This window comes from Salminus brasiliensis, chromosome 11, assembly GCF_030463535.1.
Source record: "Salminus brasiliensis chromosome 11, fSalBra1.hap2, whole genome shotgun sequence".
In the NCBI taxonomy this organism is placed as follows: domain Eukaryota; kingdom Metazoa; phylum Chordata; class Actinopteri; order Characiformes; family Bryconidae; genus Salminus; species Salminus brasiliensis.
The window spans coordinates 5,959,723-5,979,113 of NC_132888.1; the positions used below are offsets into that span (position 1 = coordinate 5,959,723).

At 41.2% G+C, this 19,391-nt stretch overlaps 1 protein-coding gene across 7 annotated transcripts in view; it reads left to right on the plus strand.

Moving 5' to 3' along the window:
- frya (furry homolog a (Drosophila)) overlaps positions 1-19,171 on the plus strand; it is a 143,235-nt gene extending 124,064 nt beyond the window's left edge. For 4 of the 7 annotated variants that reach the window (XM_072691491.1, XM_072691488.1, XM_072691490.1 and 1 more), the window contains exons 53-62: positions 580-723; positions 3,718-3,872; positions 5,613-5,868; positions 6,686-6,835; positions 7,881-7,979; positions 8,078-8,161; positions 9,940-9,957; positions 11,444-11,554; positions 12,268-12,473; positions 15,207-19,171. In XM_072691491.1, the coding sequence (XP_072547592.1) occupies positions 580-723; positions 3,718-3,872; positions 5,613-5,868; positions 6,686-6,835; positions 7,881-7,979; positions 8,078-8,161; positions 9,940-9,957; positions 11,444-11,554; positions 12,268-12,473; positions 15,207-15,465 (1,482 nt within the window). In that variant the 3' untranslated portion in view covers positions 15,466-19,171. Of the gene's footprint in view, positions 1-579; positions 1,368-3,717; positions 3,873-5,612; positions 5,869-6,685; positions 6,836-7,880; positions 7,980-8,077; positions 8,162-9,939; positions 9,958-11,443; positions 11,555-12,267; positions 12,474-15,206 lie in introns of those variants that run through there. The other 3 variants (XM_072691489.1, XM_072691493.1, XR_011980601.1) reach the window with 2 other exon arrangements.
- The last annotated feature ends 220 nt before the right edge of the window (positions 19,172-19,391 follow it).

Genomic DNA, 19,391 nt, shown 5'->3' on the forward strand with positions numbered 1-19,391 from the left:
TTTTCAGTACCTCTTTATTTTTATTAGCCTCCAAATGATTATTAGTTATTAACTTAATCAGTCATAATTCAGTATCTACTAATTTAGTACCTACAAATAATTATTTCATAAGTTTTAATTATTTAATATCTACAAATAAGTATAATAATTCTTTCTTTTTAATATTTCAAGTGGTAATAATTCAGTATGTACTATTTTAGCAGCTAGTGATAATTCAGTATTATTATTAGCCTCTTAATTATTAGTATCTAATACTTAATAGTAATAATTCAGTACTAATTTAGTTAGTAATTATTCAGCATCTGCTAATTAGTCAGTATCTAATAATTACTCAGTATCTACTAATTAATGGAAGCATGAATCATAGTACCTACTATCGAGTACCTACTTCTTGTTGATTAACCTAACTAGTACCCAATAATTATTCATTTTTGACCTATTATTCAGTGATATATCAGTGATTCCTGCGTGTTCAGGGTTGGTTGTGAAACTAATCTGCAGTGTGTTTGAGGTTTGAGCACACATACAGGCGTTTAGGTTCGAGAGGGTTAAGTAATGTTACTCTCTCTCTCTTTCCAGACTGTTAGCATGTCCCCCACTGAGCAGGTCAACCACATGGACTCTCTGTCTACCTCTCTGGATGCCTCTCCAGCTGAGCCCCTCTCTCTGCCCACCCCAGTACCGAGCCTCAACGCCTCTCTGCCCGAGGACTCGACCCCGCGGGTGAATAAGGGCTTCAGAATGGCTGACTTATTGGGGCCCACACACTCCTACTCCTACCGCACCTCCATTCTGGAGTTTTTCACTAACACTGCTAAATAGGAATGCCTCTGTGGTGTTTCAGCCTGTTCGGGCTGTTTCTGCTTAGTGTCTCATGGCTAGCTGATATACTTGACATCTTGGTTTTCAATTACTGTTTCCTTTTAAAGAACCTAGGATTTCTCCACTTTACCACAACAGCATGAAAATCTGCTAACACTAGCATTAGCTCTACGGCTTCTATTTTCTAACTCTTCCTCTTCCCTGCGTTAACCGTCTCCAAGGCCTACCGCTGCTTTGCCCTCAGGGCTCCTTGGGTTTGGTTTGGCAACAGGGAGAGGCTCTAACCCAGCCACTGAGGCAATGTGTACGCCTTCTTGTTGGGTGGCAGGCTAACATCCTCAGCATGGCGGGGCTGCAGAGGAAGGGAGCGTACACATTGCCTGTGGGCCGCATATACAGTAATTTAGACCAGACCAGTGGGGTCTTGGTTTCCCAACATTTCAACAGTTTCAAAACATTCCTGAATTTGCTGTGATTTGAGCACTGAGAAATTACCCTAAAGAGAAAAAACACAAACTCGACATGGAGTGTCTTAGTCTGTAAAGGTTAGTGTGTCCATAATTCTTTTTTTTCTGTATTTTCTTTAAATTAGCTAAAATATAATAATAATATAAACACGCCTCTGTGCAGTTTATTGATTGCTGAAAGAACAGTTCACAGAAAAATCACGTTTACATGTTATTTCATAGTCACGTAGTTGAGCTGAGAGGCTAATATAATGTACTAATATAATATAATGCTGTTTATGGGATGGAACTGCATGAATTTAAGCTGAAAAACTGCTTTAAAAAATCTTGTATCTCCAAAATGTAACCTGTGAACAGGAGAAGGAAAAATCTTCTTAACTTTCAATAGAAAAAAGTCATTGTAGAGCATTTCTATTGGTCATTCATAACCAAAAATGGTTCTTCTATGGCGTCACACAAAGATCCCTTTATAGCAGCTTTTGGTTTTTAATGAGATTTCAGTGCTGTGCAGTCCTCTAGGCCCATCAGCTAATTTCAAGCTTAAGATGAACTCAATTTATACAATTTTAACTCAATTTATCCTCAACATTTTATATAAAACAATAAGATTAGAAGTTTGACCTTTGAAATTTTGACATATTATAAAGCGCAACTGCCAGATTCCCACAACCTGAACCCATTACAGTGACCATACATCTACATTAACAATGCTAGACCAGGAACAGAGCAAACACGGGGGATAAGACCATCAGACACAAGCAGGAACACTTGGGGAGGATAATGACAGGGATGGACTACAAAGGAGACACAGGCTGGAACACTAATGAGTAGGCGGGGCCAGGGTGGAGACAAGGGCGGAGACAAGAGCACAAAACAGCTGAAGATCACATGAGGAAACAGAAACAACACACAGGCGCAGAGCAGGAAGAGAAAACAAAGCCGACTTTGTTTCTGATTATTATTAAAGCTATGTCTCAGTTTCTAAATGTTTACCTAATTGTCAATCCAGTGCTTCAGGAGAAGGACATACTGCTCCCTCCTCTGGAAAGCAGCTGTTTTTGAAGATATATGGTCTCTGCATGACAGCGCTGGCATAGATACACTATATGTCCAGATGTTTGTGGACACCCCAGTAGGGTTCCCCCTTGAACCAGGCAAAGGACCATTTAATAGAACTACTGACTTTACTAAAAACCATTAAAAAACATTTTTAAATAAAGGTGTTATTAATGGTTCTGTGATGCCATAGAAGAACCGTTCCTTAAAGAATTTTTTTTATTTCTAAGAATTATTTTATTAATAGAGGAGTTGTGGGTATTATAAGACTTAAAATTGGTAAAGACCCTTTAAACCTTTGTAGTGTTTCTTCACGTTTTTTTTTTTTTTTTTTTTACAAAAAGGCTTTATTATGCCACCAAAGATGGTTCTTCTATTCTTCTATTCTGTCCCCTGGTAGCAACTTTGCAAGATTTTTGATGATCTTGGCCCCTCAGCCACCTTTGAGCTAAAGGAGAAATTTTATAGTATACAATTTTCAGTGAACCAATTTTTACAGTAAGCCACTCATAGCTTTACTGGGACGTTTATTTATGGCCTATTGAAGAACTGCGGGTACATTTCAAGCATGGAAAGATTTGACTCATCAAACTTATGAATTTCCAAAACTGAATAGGAGATTCACTCAATATCACAATAACAGATCTCACCAATAATGAATATACTAGTGATTTGTCCTCAACATTTTATGCAAAATAATGAGATTAGAAGTTTGACGTATGTCCCTACCCTCCAGGAAGTGACATCACTGTGTGCAAGACACATTTTTTTTTGTATTCACAGTCATTTTAATTACTGAAATCACATATTCTACACTGTTAATAGAGTAAACAAAATACATAAAAAAATAGATTATTTTATGTACAATTCCAGTTACATTTATAAATCAGGAGGCAAATAGAGTCAGTAATGTGTGAACTGGGAGTCATTTAGTTCATATTTTGTGTATAAATTGTGCCCAAAATATACATAACGCATCATCAATAGTGAAGAATTAGTATAATTAGATTTATTATTCAAAACTATGATTTAATAATTTTTGGAAAATAATCAAAGGTTTATCCTGGAGACATGAAATGTACCCCCAATTCTAGACTGACCCATAGATTTATGATTATAGATGGACATAAACTAAAGCACATAATCAGGATAAGATCACGCATGACCGAGTGCTCGACTACAAAGGCACGACTGTAACAGTCTGTTTTTGTTCTCACGTTAATGTTTCACTCATTCAGCTATAAATAGCTACAGCATAGCTGAGCCTAGTTCCTCACAGCTGTTGCGTTTCCAGTTGAAGACCAATGTTGTGTTGCATTTTCACTGCTTCCGTCCACTCACCCACCCTCTTCCTCTTCCCTTTCATCGCTAGACTCAGTTGTCTGTGGAAGACGAGGACACGAGCATCCATGAGGACGACATCTCTCTCTGCATTAACGAGTCGTTCAGCCACTCTGACAGCTTAATGCTGGACATTCATGGGGATGACAAGGGGGACATGGAGTCAGAACCTAGCTGCTTACCCAGGTATGGTCTTCAAGCAGCTTTGTCTGATGAATATGTTAGTGTAAACCAGAGGCTTTTTTAATTTCAGGCCCAAGTCTTATCTAAAGGTACTTTCCAGAACTTTACCAGACAAATATTTGCTTGAATAAGGATATGACCATTTATTTAATCTAATAAAATGACTTCATGTGGCATCAGGTCATTTGATTAGTTGAATTCCACTCAAATAAATATGTTGAATAAAAAAAAAAAGTAAAGAAAAATGTTAGTTTAGATGGAAGATGAAAGGAAAGCAACATTTTACATAAATTTGATCCTCAGAAACAAAAGTATTGGGACATCTGCTTATTCATTCCTTCAAAATCAAGGGTATTAAAAAGAGTGTATCCTGCTATTGTTGGAGTAACTGTCTCTACTGTCCAGGTAGGGCTCTCTGGATTCAGCAACAAGAGCATTAGTGAGGTCAGCATGTTGGAGGATGATCACCCAACTCCCCAACTCATCCCAAAAGTACTGGATGGAGCTCCACCATCCATCATTCCAGAGAACACAGTTCTTCCACTGCGCCACAGCTCAGTGCTGGGGGGCTTTATACCCCTCTAGCCCATGCCTGGCATTATGCAGCTTAGTGTCAATAGGTTCATGTTTATCTGCTCCAGAGAGTCCTATTCTATTGGCATATTGCTTTTCTAGAAGGCCTGGACATGCTGTGTGTCAGCAATGGGTGTAGCTTAAAGTAGCTTTGTGCATTCATTAGAAGGGGTGTCCACAAATATTTGGACATTTAGTGTATGTGTGAATTTATTTCCAGATAACAAGTAGTTGTAGTAGCTAACAAGGATCTCAGCATGTGTGTATCTTCTTCAAGTCTGCTCATGAAGCTACCTGAAAGAATATTGAATCTGGGTCAAGGCAAGGGCTGGCTACATAAAACGGCCTCATATCAAACCTTAATTTGCCTGAAATTGAACTGAATTGCAAAAATAGCCCATTCACTGATGTCACATAAAGCAAAAATATATGTATACATCCACATATTTAGTCCACAGTTAAGCTCCACCCATTCACACTGAAGTTATAAGCAGCCTTCTGGATGGTGTACAAGGGAGAGTAATCAATTATAAGCAGTCATAAAGGCACAGTAGCAAAATCAGCTTGGTTAATTTTAAGATATATATATAAAAATAGGCCGGAAAATGATCATGTAAAATTTCTGTACATAAATCTTCATACAAACAGAAGTGGACCTCAGGGCAAATACGCAATCCTGATTTGGGCTCCTTCAAATCATCTAAAACAGATTTCTGCCACTATATAATACCACATGCCTTCATTTTTACCCTACAAATGGAGAATAATCCACTTGTATGGATTATTGTGGTTGATGTGGGGCAACAGATAACACCACTACATGCAAGTGAGCTACCACACCATGTGGGAGACCAGGGTTCGATTCCCGGTCTGGGTGACTATGCTGTGCTACACCAATAAGAATGCTTGAGCCAGACTCCTAACACTACACTGGCCCCTTCTCTGTAATATGAGTAATATTGTAAGTCGCTTTGGATAAGAGCATCAGCTATGTGCTATAAATGTAAATAATCAAATTAAGGTGTACTCTAAGTGTACCCAAACTTTTGACCAGCACTGTATATAGAGTATAGCTCTTTTCAGATCTCTGAGAGATTAATATTCACCCTGGACACCCCAAATCCACCACTGTCTAACGGCCTTTTTGTGTCTCTCGTCTCTGTGGTCCAGCCTTCACTCATGCAGTGGCTTCGGGGAGCAGCCCAGTCCTGTGTTGGCTGAAGAGGAAAGAGAGGATCTCCTGCTGGAGTCTCGATCCTCCTCCCCTCCTCCGTCCCCGTTCTTCTCAGCCATCCTGGCCGCCTTCCAGCCGGCGGTGTGTGATGACGCTGAGGAGGCCTGGCGTACTCATCTGAACCAGCTGGTGGCCGATACCGACGGCTCCTGCGCTGTCTACACCTTCCATGTCTTCTCCTCACTCTTCCAGGTGGGCTCTTCAAAAGTTTGGATTCACCATTTCCACCATTTCTAACTATTGTATTATGACTTTATTTACTTATGAACCTTATGGACAGTGTTTCTCCAAAGTGTCCTGCTGTGCTCTGTTTTTTTTAGGACACTTAACCCACCTGTTATGCTGCAGACATTTTCTTGGAGCATGTAGCCGTTTCAGCTGGGCTTTATTAGTGTAATGAACATGTAAATGGAAAATGGACCAATTTAATGTGTTTATATTATGTATGTTAATATATGCATATTAATAATTACACACATACTGTTCTGGTCAATTTGACAATAGGCTTAAAGGGTAGAAATCTAAATCTAGAAATCAGTTTAAAAAGTATTCTTTATAAAGGATATTTTTTCATACTCAAGGTCGCTTTGACAAAACACCACCAACCTAAGACATTCGAAGAGGATTGACTGCATTACCTATGAGGGAGGAGAGGGAGGGTTTTAGCCACTGCTGGCAGGAGGAGGATGATAAAAGTATTGAGAAAAGACGTACACTATGTTTTTTGCTCTCATTACTAAAATGACTGATCTCAACTTATATCTCAAGTACATCTGGTATAATCCCGATCCTTTCCAGGGCAGGGTTTTATCAACATGATCAAAACAAGAGGAATTCCACCACTAATCTACTGACCGTTCATTAAGCTATTTAGCTGAGCTCCATCTCACAAAGCTGACAGGCCTGGAGTCGTGCTGGGCTTTCGGGGGTCCTGCTGGGTCTTTGGTAAGATTTCATTGCATCCAACAACATCCTGCTCATGACAGTGTTGTTTTATTCCCTCTTTTAGAGTATCCAGACCAAGTTCTGTGCCTTGACCTGCGATGCTGCTAGTTATCTGGGCGAGGGCCTCCGTGGAATAGGAGCGAAGTTTATAAGGTCGTCTCAGATTCTGACGTTGCACTCAAAGTGCCCCACGCTGTTCATCGACGCTGATACTGTGAGTACAGTGGGAGTAAAGTACCCAGCCTGGTTGAATTTTGAGCACACTTTACCTTCTTTCAGAGACAATCCAGAAGGTTGGAAATACCTGAAAAGGTTCAGCTTTCTACTAAATCTCATTTTAGAAAATTTTAGAATATTTACTTAAAACATCCTCAGACATTATCTTAAGCTCAATTAATATCAGAATATTTAATATTTAGTGTAATCATGTATTTCACCCCTGATAAATCATGGTTCATTTATGATGGTTCAAGAAATCATTAATTTTTCATTAAAAACTAAATTTCCATTGTTTTTCTTTCATAGTAGAGCTGTAAACAGAGTCATTTAGAGTGGTTTTGTGTGAAAACAGAGGGAATTATTGACTGATTTCTTTACAGTGATAGTGATGGATGGTGATGTGTCTATAACACAAATACAGCAATTCTATTTACTATCCAAACCCACAACACATCCAGCAAAAAGACGTTTGAAAGGTGAAATCTTAACAATGTTGATTTGTGGTTGAAAAGTGAAAGATGAATGACTACAGGGACTTCTGTACAGACTAATGGGGCTGTTCCCTGGTAATAGAAGTGTGTAATGACACTTTTGGCCTGCTGGCGGACTATAGGCTAGGGGCTAAACTTACTGGGGTGTCCCACTACAATCTTTTTAGTCAAGTCAAGTCAAGTCAAATTTATTTGTATAGCGCTTTTTACAACTGTTGTCGTCACAAAGCAGCTTTACATAATTAGTACTTAAGGTTTTTGCTTGACAGCGCCAATATGTAGTATGGATCAAACACACTTTATCTGTGGACTGTGGACCCCACAGAATGTCCTGCATGTTCCCCTCAGCCATGAATATGTTTAGTCCTAGTGTATCCATACCCATCTAATGTAAATACACACTGTGTGATGTAGCTTTCAGACGTCTGGCCCCATTCACCACCACCCAGCAGACTTCCCCTTCAACTTCAACTTCCCCAGCGTCACATTCTTTCTTATTTCAGTGAGAAAGACCAACAGGAAAGCTGACTTTGACTTTGTGGGTTCTAGATCGTCTCTTACGGACTGCTGGAAAAAATGAAGTTCAGTGTTTTGGAGCTGCAGGAGTATCTGGATACTTACAACAACAGAAAGGAGGCGGCCATCTCAGTACGTGTGATTTTCTGAGTCTTTCTGAGAACCATTCATTAAAACACTGAGCTTTCCTGTAGCTTACCCACCATCTCCTGGCTTCTCCCATCTCTCAGTGGCTGCGGAATTGCAAAGCCACCTTTCCCAAAGCCTCTGGAGATGGGGTGATCACGAACCAGCCTGCTGAGACTGAGGAAAAGGTAGGACCCACCTGTCTCCTTCATGAATCATTTAATGAACAGTTCAGTTATAGAAGCTGTGCTACCGGACTATGTGAACTATGTACGTGTATTATGATAAGCAGTGTATTAGGGTAGCAGTTAGCTTCTCATTTATGATGCATGGTAGAGAGCCATAGTTACCACCCTGTTACACTACATTAGGTTGTCAGTGAAGTGCTTTGACCTGCCTGAGGTGATTTCAGATTCCATTTCAATCTATCTCTTACATTTTCTGCCTGTCGATTGTTCTGCGGTAGCTCTGTGAGTGAAATGCCTGTCTCAGTCTCTGTCTCTGACTCTCGAGCCTGCTTCCAGAGCAGCCTCGGGGTTATGCTGCATCAAGATAACCTCGCATTCTTTAAACTCTGCTGGGAAGAAGAGCTATTATAGATATCCACAAACATTGCAGGTCCCGTTTATGGTCCTAGCAGGGGTGGAAAGAGTACTGAAATGACTAAAGTAGGCTTAAGTAGGGGTACTGCTGCTCTAAGCCATACCAATACCAGTAAATATGGTAAATCCAGATCTCAGTCTAAGCTGGTCAAGGTGGTTGAAAAGCTTCAGGTCGTCCAGGGGAAAACACACCCTGTTGTAAGCTGCTGACCAGCTGAGGTTTTCATTTGAGTTTGATAGCTAAGCTGGTTAACCAGCACGGCTAACTTGACCCTAGCTGGTCGTCATGCTGGTCGACCAGTGTGGTCACACTGCTCATATTGGTGGACCAGCTAAACCATCAAACTCAAATGAAATCATGCCCTATGCTGGTCCAAAGCCAACCAGTTTAAGGGGGGGGGGGGTTGTGAGTTCGTGAGCGGCCCAGAATCCAAAAGAGTGTGATTGGCCGTGCTCTCTCCAGGTAAGGACAGGGCTCAATCTCTCCTAATTACTCTTAAGCACTGTTGGCCGGCATAGGCGCCTGTTAGCTGGTGCGGTGAGCTGGGAACCCATTGCTTTCCTTTGAGCGTGGCTGGCTTTACGTGTCCTATTAGCACTTACTAGCCAAACCATCAATATTTAATATTTTAGTTGTTTTTTAGTGGAATAATTAATAAGAAATAAACTAATATAAAATAAAAAAACTGGGAAAATGTGCTGACAAAGTACGTAAATGAGAAAAGGTCTTATTAGTCATTTCCACCCCTGGATCCCACACTGCCAGAGGAAAGGGTTAGTGAAGACACATTGCTGGTTTGCATATTGTTGCTGACCATTGAAAACCATGTATCTCCAAAATAATGACTTTACCAGAGATGGCAAACTTGGTCTTATCTTTGAATGGATGTCAATGTAAAAGTAAGAGTTTATTAAGTACATTAGAGCATTTCTATTGGTCCATTCACCCAGAGTTATTTACACAGGGTACAGATCAGGGGTACAGCGACAGGGTTAAACAAAAATGGATAAAGATGGAGATACATGTTTTTCATGGGACTGAAACGATACGCTCACCCTACCCTTGAATCAGTCAGCTCTTCTGTAAGACGGGGGAGCTGAGGGTATAGTGTGAGATCCTCCATGCTCTCCCAGCAGAGTCCCGTTAAGAGCTTCTGCTTCTGTGCTTGGCTTGAAATGAGAGAGCTCTAGGCTTTGCTCCTCGCTCCCAGTTAGCTCTTTCTCTGGCCTCGCATGCATCAATCAAACCAAACCCCTGCTTATTTCCTGCCCAGTCCGCTGGGCTGCATGCTTTCTCGCTGACGTTCCAAACTTTCTCTTTTCTCACTTCTCACCTTTTGTCTTGCGAAACGCCTGCTTTGTAGCAAATGGAATCTCTTGCAGTAAGTTGTGTATAACATTTCTATTACTTCAGTGCTTGTTTTACATGTTTTACTCCAAATGTGGTCAGACAGTCATTTACAAACACATTCCTGAGGTCTGAAGTTGACTTCTTTAGTTTTGCACTGGAGCTATGAGGCTCCACTGTTTGAATTAAGTATTGGGACGCCTGCTTATTCACTGTTTTCTCTGAAATCGAGGATATTAAAAGAGTTTCTCCTGCTTTTGTTGGAGTAACTGTCTCTACTGTCCAGGAAAGAAGGCCTTCTGCTAGATTTTGGAAGGAGCTCTGCTGTGAGGATTTGATTGTATTCAGCGACAAGGGTGCTAGTGAGGTCAGGATGTTGGGTGATGACCACCGCCTAACCACCCCAAGTATTGAATGGAGCACTATCCATCATTCCAGAGAACACAGTTCTTCCACTTCTCCACAGCTCAATCTGGGGGGCTGTATTATACCCCTCTATAGCCCACACCTAGCATTAGGCAGCATGGTGCCAATAGGTTCATCTAGTTTATCTGCTCCAGAGAGTCCTGTTGCATTGGCAGTACTTCTTTACAGGGACTAGACAAGCTGTGTGTGTGCATTAGCACAACTGAGTTAGCGATGGGTGCAAGTTAAAGTAGCTGAATGCACTCATTAGAAGTGGTGTCCACAAACATTTGGACATAATAATTTTGTCATTGATAAGCTCACCAGCCTTTTCTGTGTACTGAGTTAGTATGTGCTTATTTCCACATTTTCCCGACTGTTCCAGACTAAGACCTGGGATGTAGGTCTGGTGATTTAGCTGGTCCTTCAAAGTGTCCCAGTGTGACACCAGATCTGTTGAACCTGATTTAGCATCATTAAGCCCTGATTTACCACCAAACCAGGTGTTGATCTGAGGAGAACTCTAAATAGTACTAGACTCCATGAGGAGAACTTTGTAGATGTTCTAATGATGAACACAGTGATGGAGAACCACCACCACTTTCTGTAGGAGTGTTATTATTAGTGTTTATTCTAATATCAGGGTTTTACTGAAGAGATCAACACTTACTGTCCAGATATTTTTATTTAGCTGTATCTCTTTCATCTCTGTATGATTTGATTGTTGGAATTGAGGACATTGGCTGGAATTGACTCTGTGAATATGTCCCATTGACTCCCATCACTTGTCATTAGAATTGCTAAAGCTGAACAGCCCTAACCAGGGTGAAACTACAGAGGCAAACTTCAGACATCAAATACTGATTAGTGTTAGAGTTATTAGTGTAAAATGAGTTAGATTTTGGTTTCTGGTGCGTAGTTTATTTTATAGTAAAGTATATATTAATTTCCTTACTGATAGAAACTGAATAGACTTTTGTAGAGTTACTCTAAGACACGTAAATAGACCCCTTTTCTATTTTGCCTAAAATCTTCAGCATGTTGACAAATTATCTGACAAAATGAATCAAAAAACTGGTCTGAGAATTTTGATCTGCTCTGCCTTTTCTCTCCAGCAACTGGAGCTATGTCAGCGACTCTACAAGCTCCACTTTCAACTGCTCCTGCTTTTTCAGTCTTACTGTAAGCTGATCGGCCAGGTCCACGCTATCAGCTCTGTCCCAGAGGTAGGCTGTTCTCTAATACGTGTATTTTGCATTACTGTATTTTGTAGCAGATTCTCAGCATCGTCTCAGTTTCTCTTTGGGAGACAAGCTCTGATGGTATCAAGCTCTTTCAGGCCAAAATCAGTCAAGCTCTTTCAGGCCAAAATCAGTCCTTTTTACCCAAAGACATTTGGACAGGGCTGCTATCGTGATGTTCTGGCATTGCAGAAGCCTGAGGTATGAAAATGGATTGGGTTGGTGTGGCGCAACAGATAACATCACTATCTGCCAGTGAGCTACCACACCATGTGGGAGACCAGGGTTTGATTCCCGGTCTGGGTGACTATGCAGTGCTACACCAATAAGAGTCCTTGGTAATATGAGTAATATTGTAAGTCGCTCTGGATAAGAGCGTCAGCTAAATGCTGCAAATGTAAATGAGCCATCTAGCCAATCACAGTGCTTCACTGTGATCATCCTGACCAATCCCAGTTCCACATAAGAGCTTAATCGAGCTTTAATTGGCTGCAGAAATGCAGTTCAGTTCTCAACCATGCCACAATATCTGCTCTGCAATGTGGTTAAATATATTGCGAGGTGATTCTCAATTGTGCTACTACTGCATCAATACAATCACAGCACTGGTATTTCAGCATCATGCAGCTCTAAAGCTGGGGTCTGGAAGGCTGACCTCATAAAGCAAAATAAGCTCACGTCCTGTTTTCCCTCTCCAGCTGGTGAACATGTCGAAGGAGCTGAATGATCTAAAGAGTAACCTGCGGGCAGCGGCTGCTATGGTGGAAGGAGAGCAGGCAGCCCAAGGCAGTGATGTGTCCTCTATACCCTCCTTCAGCTCCTCAGAGGCTGCGGTGCAGGCCATCCTGGAGAGCCTGAGGAACAACGAGTTCACCACAGCCGTCCGCTACATTCAGGAGTGCAGGTGAGTCACTCACGCAGCTCGGCAGTCAGCTCTCAGAGGAGTCCTGTTTTGGATATCGTTATTGGATAAGCGCAATTATAGATACTACAGTCTGACTTTGATAGATTTAGGTTGTGGTTATGATGACCGTCATAACAGTGGAGAACACCTGTATGAATGTAGGCACTCTGTAGGCGAAAATCTCTTTATACACCATTTACTTTATCCTAATGTAACAGATTAGCAAATAAACCAAAGATAAAGATGGTAAAGACTGGGCAAGGCCCTTCACCCTCTCTGCTCCCAGGGTGCCGCAGCGATGGCTGCCCACCACTCCGGGCATGCGCGTGTTTGATCACTAGTGTGTATGTGTGTGTGTTCACTGCACAGATGAGTTAAAGGTGGAGGCTAATGGTGAATATGGCTGTCTTGTCTTGTCTAATCTGTACTTTTGTCCATGTTTACAGAGAACAGGTAGTCATAAAGTATCAGAAGCCATAGAAGCAAGTCTATTAGAGGCTATTCCAGTGCTAGCAAGTCTATTAGAGGCTATTCCAGTGCTAGCAAGTCTATTAGAGGCTCCATTAAATCTCAATGTAGTTTAGCCAATGTAGCTGGAATTGGTGGTTTGTAAGCTTCCATTACCTGTTAGCTACATTAGACTCATAGCTGCAGAATGAAGGTACTTTCAAACACAGGGATGCCTTTGCTGATTAGATGTATTTAAGGTTAAGGGGGACTTATCTACATTAACGTTTGGTTCAAATCATCACTTTCATTTTTACTCAAATCAGATCACTTTTATCCTCACGTACATTACGCAGGAGTAAAGGTGAGATGAAAAACAGTTAACTGATCTGTAACTCTGTCAGGTCAAGGTAGTTGAGCGTATTTTGTTGAGCCAGTCTTCGCACTCATGAAAGGAAATAAAAGATATTTTTGGACTCCATGTCCATTTGGACTCACCATGATCGCGGAAACTAGTCACATACCAGCATATTTAAGGACTCGTGGTCAGTTCCTGTTTGTGATTGGTCAGCTTCTTCCAATAATGCAAAAGAGCTCTTTGAGGCTTAACACTGATTGCAATGGCGAGATCATAGCTCTCTCTCTGGCCACTTACATCCACCGCTACTATACAGTCTTACTGTTGAAATGTCTATACACACTATACATACACTATACATACACAATACATACACTGTACATACTCTCTATTTACAATATTGAACGCAGTTAAATGTACAGGTTTAGTAGAATCTGAATGTTTACATTATTTACAAAAAATAATAATAAAAATATCAGGAATTCTGTGAATTCAGGTGTAGTGTGAGTGGGGAGAAGTCTTTGTGGGTGCTGCGTGACTGTGCATATATGAGTTCTAGTAGTAGGTTTAGGTGCTAATGACTGTTAATAGTTATATGCTTGTTGTACAGTAAATACATTGATATTATTATTATATTATATTAGTAATTGGTTACTTATTATTCAGCAACATATTAAAACTAATCAGGAGTGTATTTGATATTTAAGCATTCTTCTCACATCTCTTCTACAAGCTTGGTTCTTAATGAGAAAGAACCACTTGTGGTTTCATAAAGAATCGTGTTTGTAATCGAGATGGATGAGAGTTTGGCTGAGACTCAAGTGAAGATTCTTTAAGCTTTTAAAAGGTTCTTCTCACTCTCACATCTCTAATACAGACACTAGAACAAGTTCTCTATGAAATGTACTGTATATCTACACCAGTACACTCTTAAAAACAAAGGTGCTACAAATGGTTCTTTAAGAGATACCATAAAAGAACCACTTGTGAAGAATGTGAAGAACCTCTATGTTGGTAAAGAACATTGAAGAACATCAAGTGAAGGTTCTTTGAGTATTTGAGAGGTTCTTCACACTCTTGCGTCTGTATTACAAGCATGGTCCATTATGAAACCAAAAGTGTCTGAGTGTAAAGAACCTCGGAATTAGTAATGACCTTCATCCATCAGGTGATTGGTTCTTTAGAACTTTAAAAGGTTCCCTCACACTCACACATCTCTAGTGCAGACATGCTTCTTTATGGAAAAGTGGTTCTTCTGTGGCATTGCGCAAAGAACCATTTGAAGAACAATTTTAAAGATTAGTACAATTTTAAAGATCGTCTACAAATAAAATGAGTAATGTTTTCATTGCTGTCCTGGAAAAACCTTGTATCTCCATTTGTCCATTTGTATCTTTTTGACATAAGGTGACTCTGGTAGTTGTTCTTTATTTAAAGAAATATGAATCTTAAATATTAAGATTGTCAGTGAATACATGTTTAATACTTGACATAGAAGCATGTATTAACAGATTAGATGGATAATTAAGAAAAAGTGAGGTTAGAAATTGTGCAGTTGATCCACGGTTTGTATGGAATTCATCTGTGTGTAAGAAAACCAGTGATAATGAGCCCCTCCACTCTCCATGAGCCTAGAATCGGTCCTGGGTGTGGATTTGTGTATTCAGGACAGCTGTAAAAATGCCCTAAAAACCTCCTTTTAGTGACTCGGGTTTTGGGGACAGGGGGACATTGTGTGAACTGGATTTTTAGCTGAACTGTTCTTGTAGGACGGGATTGATTACAGAGTAATCCCTGTACTCTGTAGTGTAAAATTAGCAGTCTGTTCATTACTGTGCTTCAGAGCGAGTGATGATGATGATGATGCTGATGATGATGATGATGATTAAAAGAGTTACTCACTAGATTACTCATCTCATCCTTTGCAGGAGGACGTGGCCAAGTGACATTTTCGGCGGCAGCTCGGAGAACGAGACCCAGACTCTACTGAACATCTATTTCCGGCACCAGACGCTGGGGCAGACGGGCACGTTTGCTTTGGTGGGATCCAGGCAGGACCTGTCTGAGGCCTGCGGGCGGCTGACCGAGCTGAACTGCGAGATCCGGGACATGATCCGCCGGGCTCAGGGCTACCGGGCCATCACCGCCTACCTGCCGGACTCCAGCGTGACCGGCATCAGCCTCTGAACCGCTGACTGCTGCTCTACACTGAATGCTGGTGGCTGCTGCTAGTCTTGGACTGACCCAGGGCTTCCTTATCTTGGTCCAGTTGAGATGTGTTTTTTTTTTTTTGTACACTGCAAAAAATATATATAGAGCAAGAGAAATCATCTTAATTATATTTAATATTTCTCATTTTTTTGGTTCAAGATTATTATAATATTATTTAGTAATAATATTTGTTTATTAGTTTTATTTTATCTGGAGAAAATGGTGATCATTTGGCTCATATCTACACCAGTACATTCTTAAAAACAAAGGTGCTACAAATGGTTCTTTGAGCAATGCCATAAAAGTGAATGTGAAGAATGTGAAGAACCTCTATGTTGGTAAAGATCCTTGAAGAACATCAAGTGAAGGTTCTTTAAGTCTTTAAAAGGTCTCTTTTACAACACTGATTCTTTATGGAAACAAACGTGAATGAATTTGAAGAACCTTTATGTTCTTCATACGAAGAAGAACATCAAATAAAGGTTCTTTAGGCCTTTTAAAGGTTCCTCACACTCTTGCATCTGTATTACAAGCATGGTCCATTATTAAAAAACTAAAAGTGTCTTGAAATTAGTAACAACCTTCATCCATCAGGTGATTGGTTCTTTAGACCTGTAAGAGGTTCCTTCACACTCACACATCTCTAGTACAGACATGCTTCTTTATGGAACCAAGAGTGGTTCTCCGGTGGCATTGCGAAAAGAACCATTAAAAAAAACTTTATTTTTAGAGGTGTAGAATAAAATTTCAAAAAACATCTGCAAATAAAATGAGTTAATTCAATTAAATATTAATATAAGTAAATAATATTTTCATTTGCCATTTTCCATATGACCAAGCTTGGCCATGCTGGTCATACTGGTCAACCAGACTGATCATGCTGGTCATACTGGTCGATCTCTTTGGTCATGCTGGTTGACAAGCTTAATTAAATTAAATATTAATATAAGTAGATAAAATTTTCATTTGCCGTTTTCCATTTGTGACATGATGTGAATCTGGCAGTTGTTCTTTACACGTTGCCACAATTTCGTGACGAATGGGCCAATAGAAATGCTCCAAAATCCCTTGGAATAAAATCCCTTTACATTGACTTCTATTGAAAGTTAGGAAGGTTTTTTTCCCTCTCCTGTAAAGTTGCCCTTCTGGAGACGCTAACACTCTTAAATGATCTATATTACATATCAGACACTAGATTTAAGGTGATTTCAGTTGCGAGTATATCGTTTTTGCAGTGGATTTAGCAGGTGCTCTTATCTGAATGTACACTCTCAAAGCAGATGTGTTAAAAGCAACACACCTGTGTGTTCAGTTAAAACGGCTTATTCTTGTGTTATTTGTGGCTATGCAGTCACATACTGTCCAGTACTGACACTCAAAAGGTGTGTTGGTCATTAACATGTTGTTTTGAGAGTGGTGCATCAGGAGTATTGGTCAGGGAGTCTTATTGGTATACCAGTGGTGTTTGTTCCTGCCTGAGCGGGGAATAGAACCGGAGAATCGGAGCGGGGGTGTTATTTTTGCTATTCGCTCGCTCACCACAACTGGAGATGCTGCTGCCTTCACTGTCCTGCCCTGGGAGCCTCTGTCCACCTGGGCGTGCGCAACTGCCTCTCTTGCAGCAACCGGGCGGCTGAGACGCCCGCAGAGGGCTCGCTTAAGGAAAAAATACAGGCACCTTGGCTTTATTGCACTAATATCATTAGTACACACGACATAACAGGACAGTTCCTTCTAGCTTTGAGCAGGAGGGCACTGACTGCTGTAGGCCAGGACTAAAACCAAAGCTTTAAGACGCCCGCGCCCGCGCCCACGCCCACATCCACGTCTACCATTGTGAAGTTCAGGGGAAAACGTGCAATGCTTCACTTTTCGTGAAAAGACTCTTACTGTATCTTCTGAAACGAATGTTGTTTATAAACTGTAGTGCTTTGGGCTACTTGAATACACTGTAGCAGGAGGAACGATGCTGATTTGCTAGATTTCTTAACCATTTAACTCAAATGAAGCTGACTTTGATGTTGCTGAGTGAGACGGGAAGGAGAAAATGATCAGACTGCCGTCCGTGAGCACCTCAATCCACTGACTTCCAGACCCTCACGCACACACAGCTACTCCTATGCTGCAGCGATACTCTCTGAAAGACCCCGACGCCGACAAAGGCCGTCCAGTACTTAACAAAGATGTATCATTGTCCTACCCTGCAGACAAACCCAGCTGAAGACCAGCTTTTGCTGCTAGCTGGTTTCAGATGGTCTAAGCTGGTCCTTGAAGGTCATGGTGGTTGAAAAGCTGGCCATCCAGGTGAAAACACACCCTATGGTTAGACTGGTTGACCAGCTGAGCTCTTCACCAGCATGGCACATGTTTTAGCTGGTCTAGCATCACCAACTTGAGTGAACTGGTTGACCAGTTTGGTCAGGCTGATCGTACTGTGGTCATGCTGGTCTTACTGGTCAACCCCCTTTATGTTATGCTGGGCGTACCGATCAGCCAGCTTGGGCATGCTGTGGTCATACTAGTCAATCAGCTTGGCCATGCTTGTTCATACCGGTCAACCGATGTGGTCATACTGGTCATACCGGTCAACCAGCTTGATCATGCTGGTCATACTGGTCAACCACTTTAGTCATGCTGGTTGACAAACTTGGTCATACTAGTCAAACTGGTCAATTAGCTTGATCATGCTGGTCAAACTGGTCAATTAGCTTGGTCATACTGGTCATACCGGTCAACCAGCTTGATCATGCTGGTCATACTGGTCAACCACTTTAGTCATGCTGGTTGACAAACTTGGTCATACTAGTCAAACTGGTCAATTAGCTTGATCATGCTAGTCAAACTGGTCAATTAGCTTGGTCATGCTGGTTCATACTGGTCAACCAGTTTGATCATGCTGGTCATACTGGTCAAACACTTTGGTCATGCTGGTTGACAAGCTTGGTCAAACTAGTCAAAGTGGTCAATTAGCTTGATCATGCTGGTCAAACTGGTCAACCAGCTTGGTTATGCTGGTCATACTGATCAGCCAGTTTGGTCATGCTGGTTCATACTGGTCAACCTACATGGACATGCTGGTCATACTGGTCAACCTGCTTGGTCATGGTGGTCAGTTGCTTAGTGATGATCTAGCTGGTTAACTAGCTTGGTCAGCTAAACCATCTCAATCTCAAATGAAAACTTACCCCATGCTGGTCAAGAGCTGAGCTGGTCAACCAGCTTGACCAGCTTGACCTGACCAGGCTGTTGTTGTTTTTTTCCAGCAGGGTAACGTTTGCTTTCTACTGTCCGGTTGCTTTTAGGAGCATTATTTATATTCTCGACATGCTTCAGATGGTATAGTTTTATAGAATGAAGAGATCGAAACGGCCAAGCATGCAGATCTATGTACTATAAGAGGAGATTATAGAGATATTTATGAATATAAAGAAACTTATTTTAACTGAAGGTCGCTTTTGTACATAGTGGTAAGAGTGGAGCTCATGCTGGTAACACTTTATTTTTTATTGTTGTGTTCTGCTGTTCGACTCCGCAGGCCTGTGCGCCACACAGACGTGCTCCGCTGTTGGAGAGATGATGAGATGATGTGTTTATGATGTAAATACGTTGTTTTTGAGTTGTGCTTTGGGTTGTGTTTCTCTGAGCTTCTGTTACGCAATAAAAACTGAGGAACAATGGCGAATCCATGTGTTGTACTGATGTGATTCCTGGGGCTCAGTGGTTAAAGCACCGGGATATTGATAACAGGGTTGTGGGTTCGATTCCCGGGCTCGGCAAGCTTCCACTGTTGGGTCCTTGAGCAAGGCCCTTTACCCTCTCTGCTCCCCAGGTGCTGGAGTTGGCTGCCCACTGCTCTGGGTGTGTGTGTGTGTACTCACTGCCCGACTCGTCGTCCTTAAAAC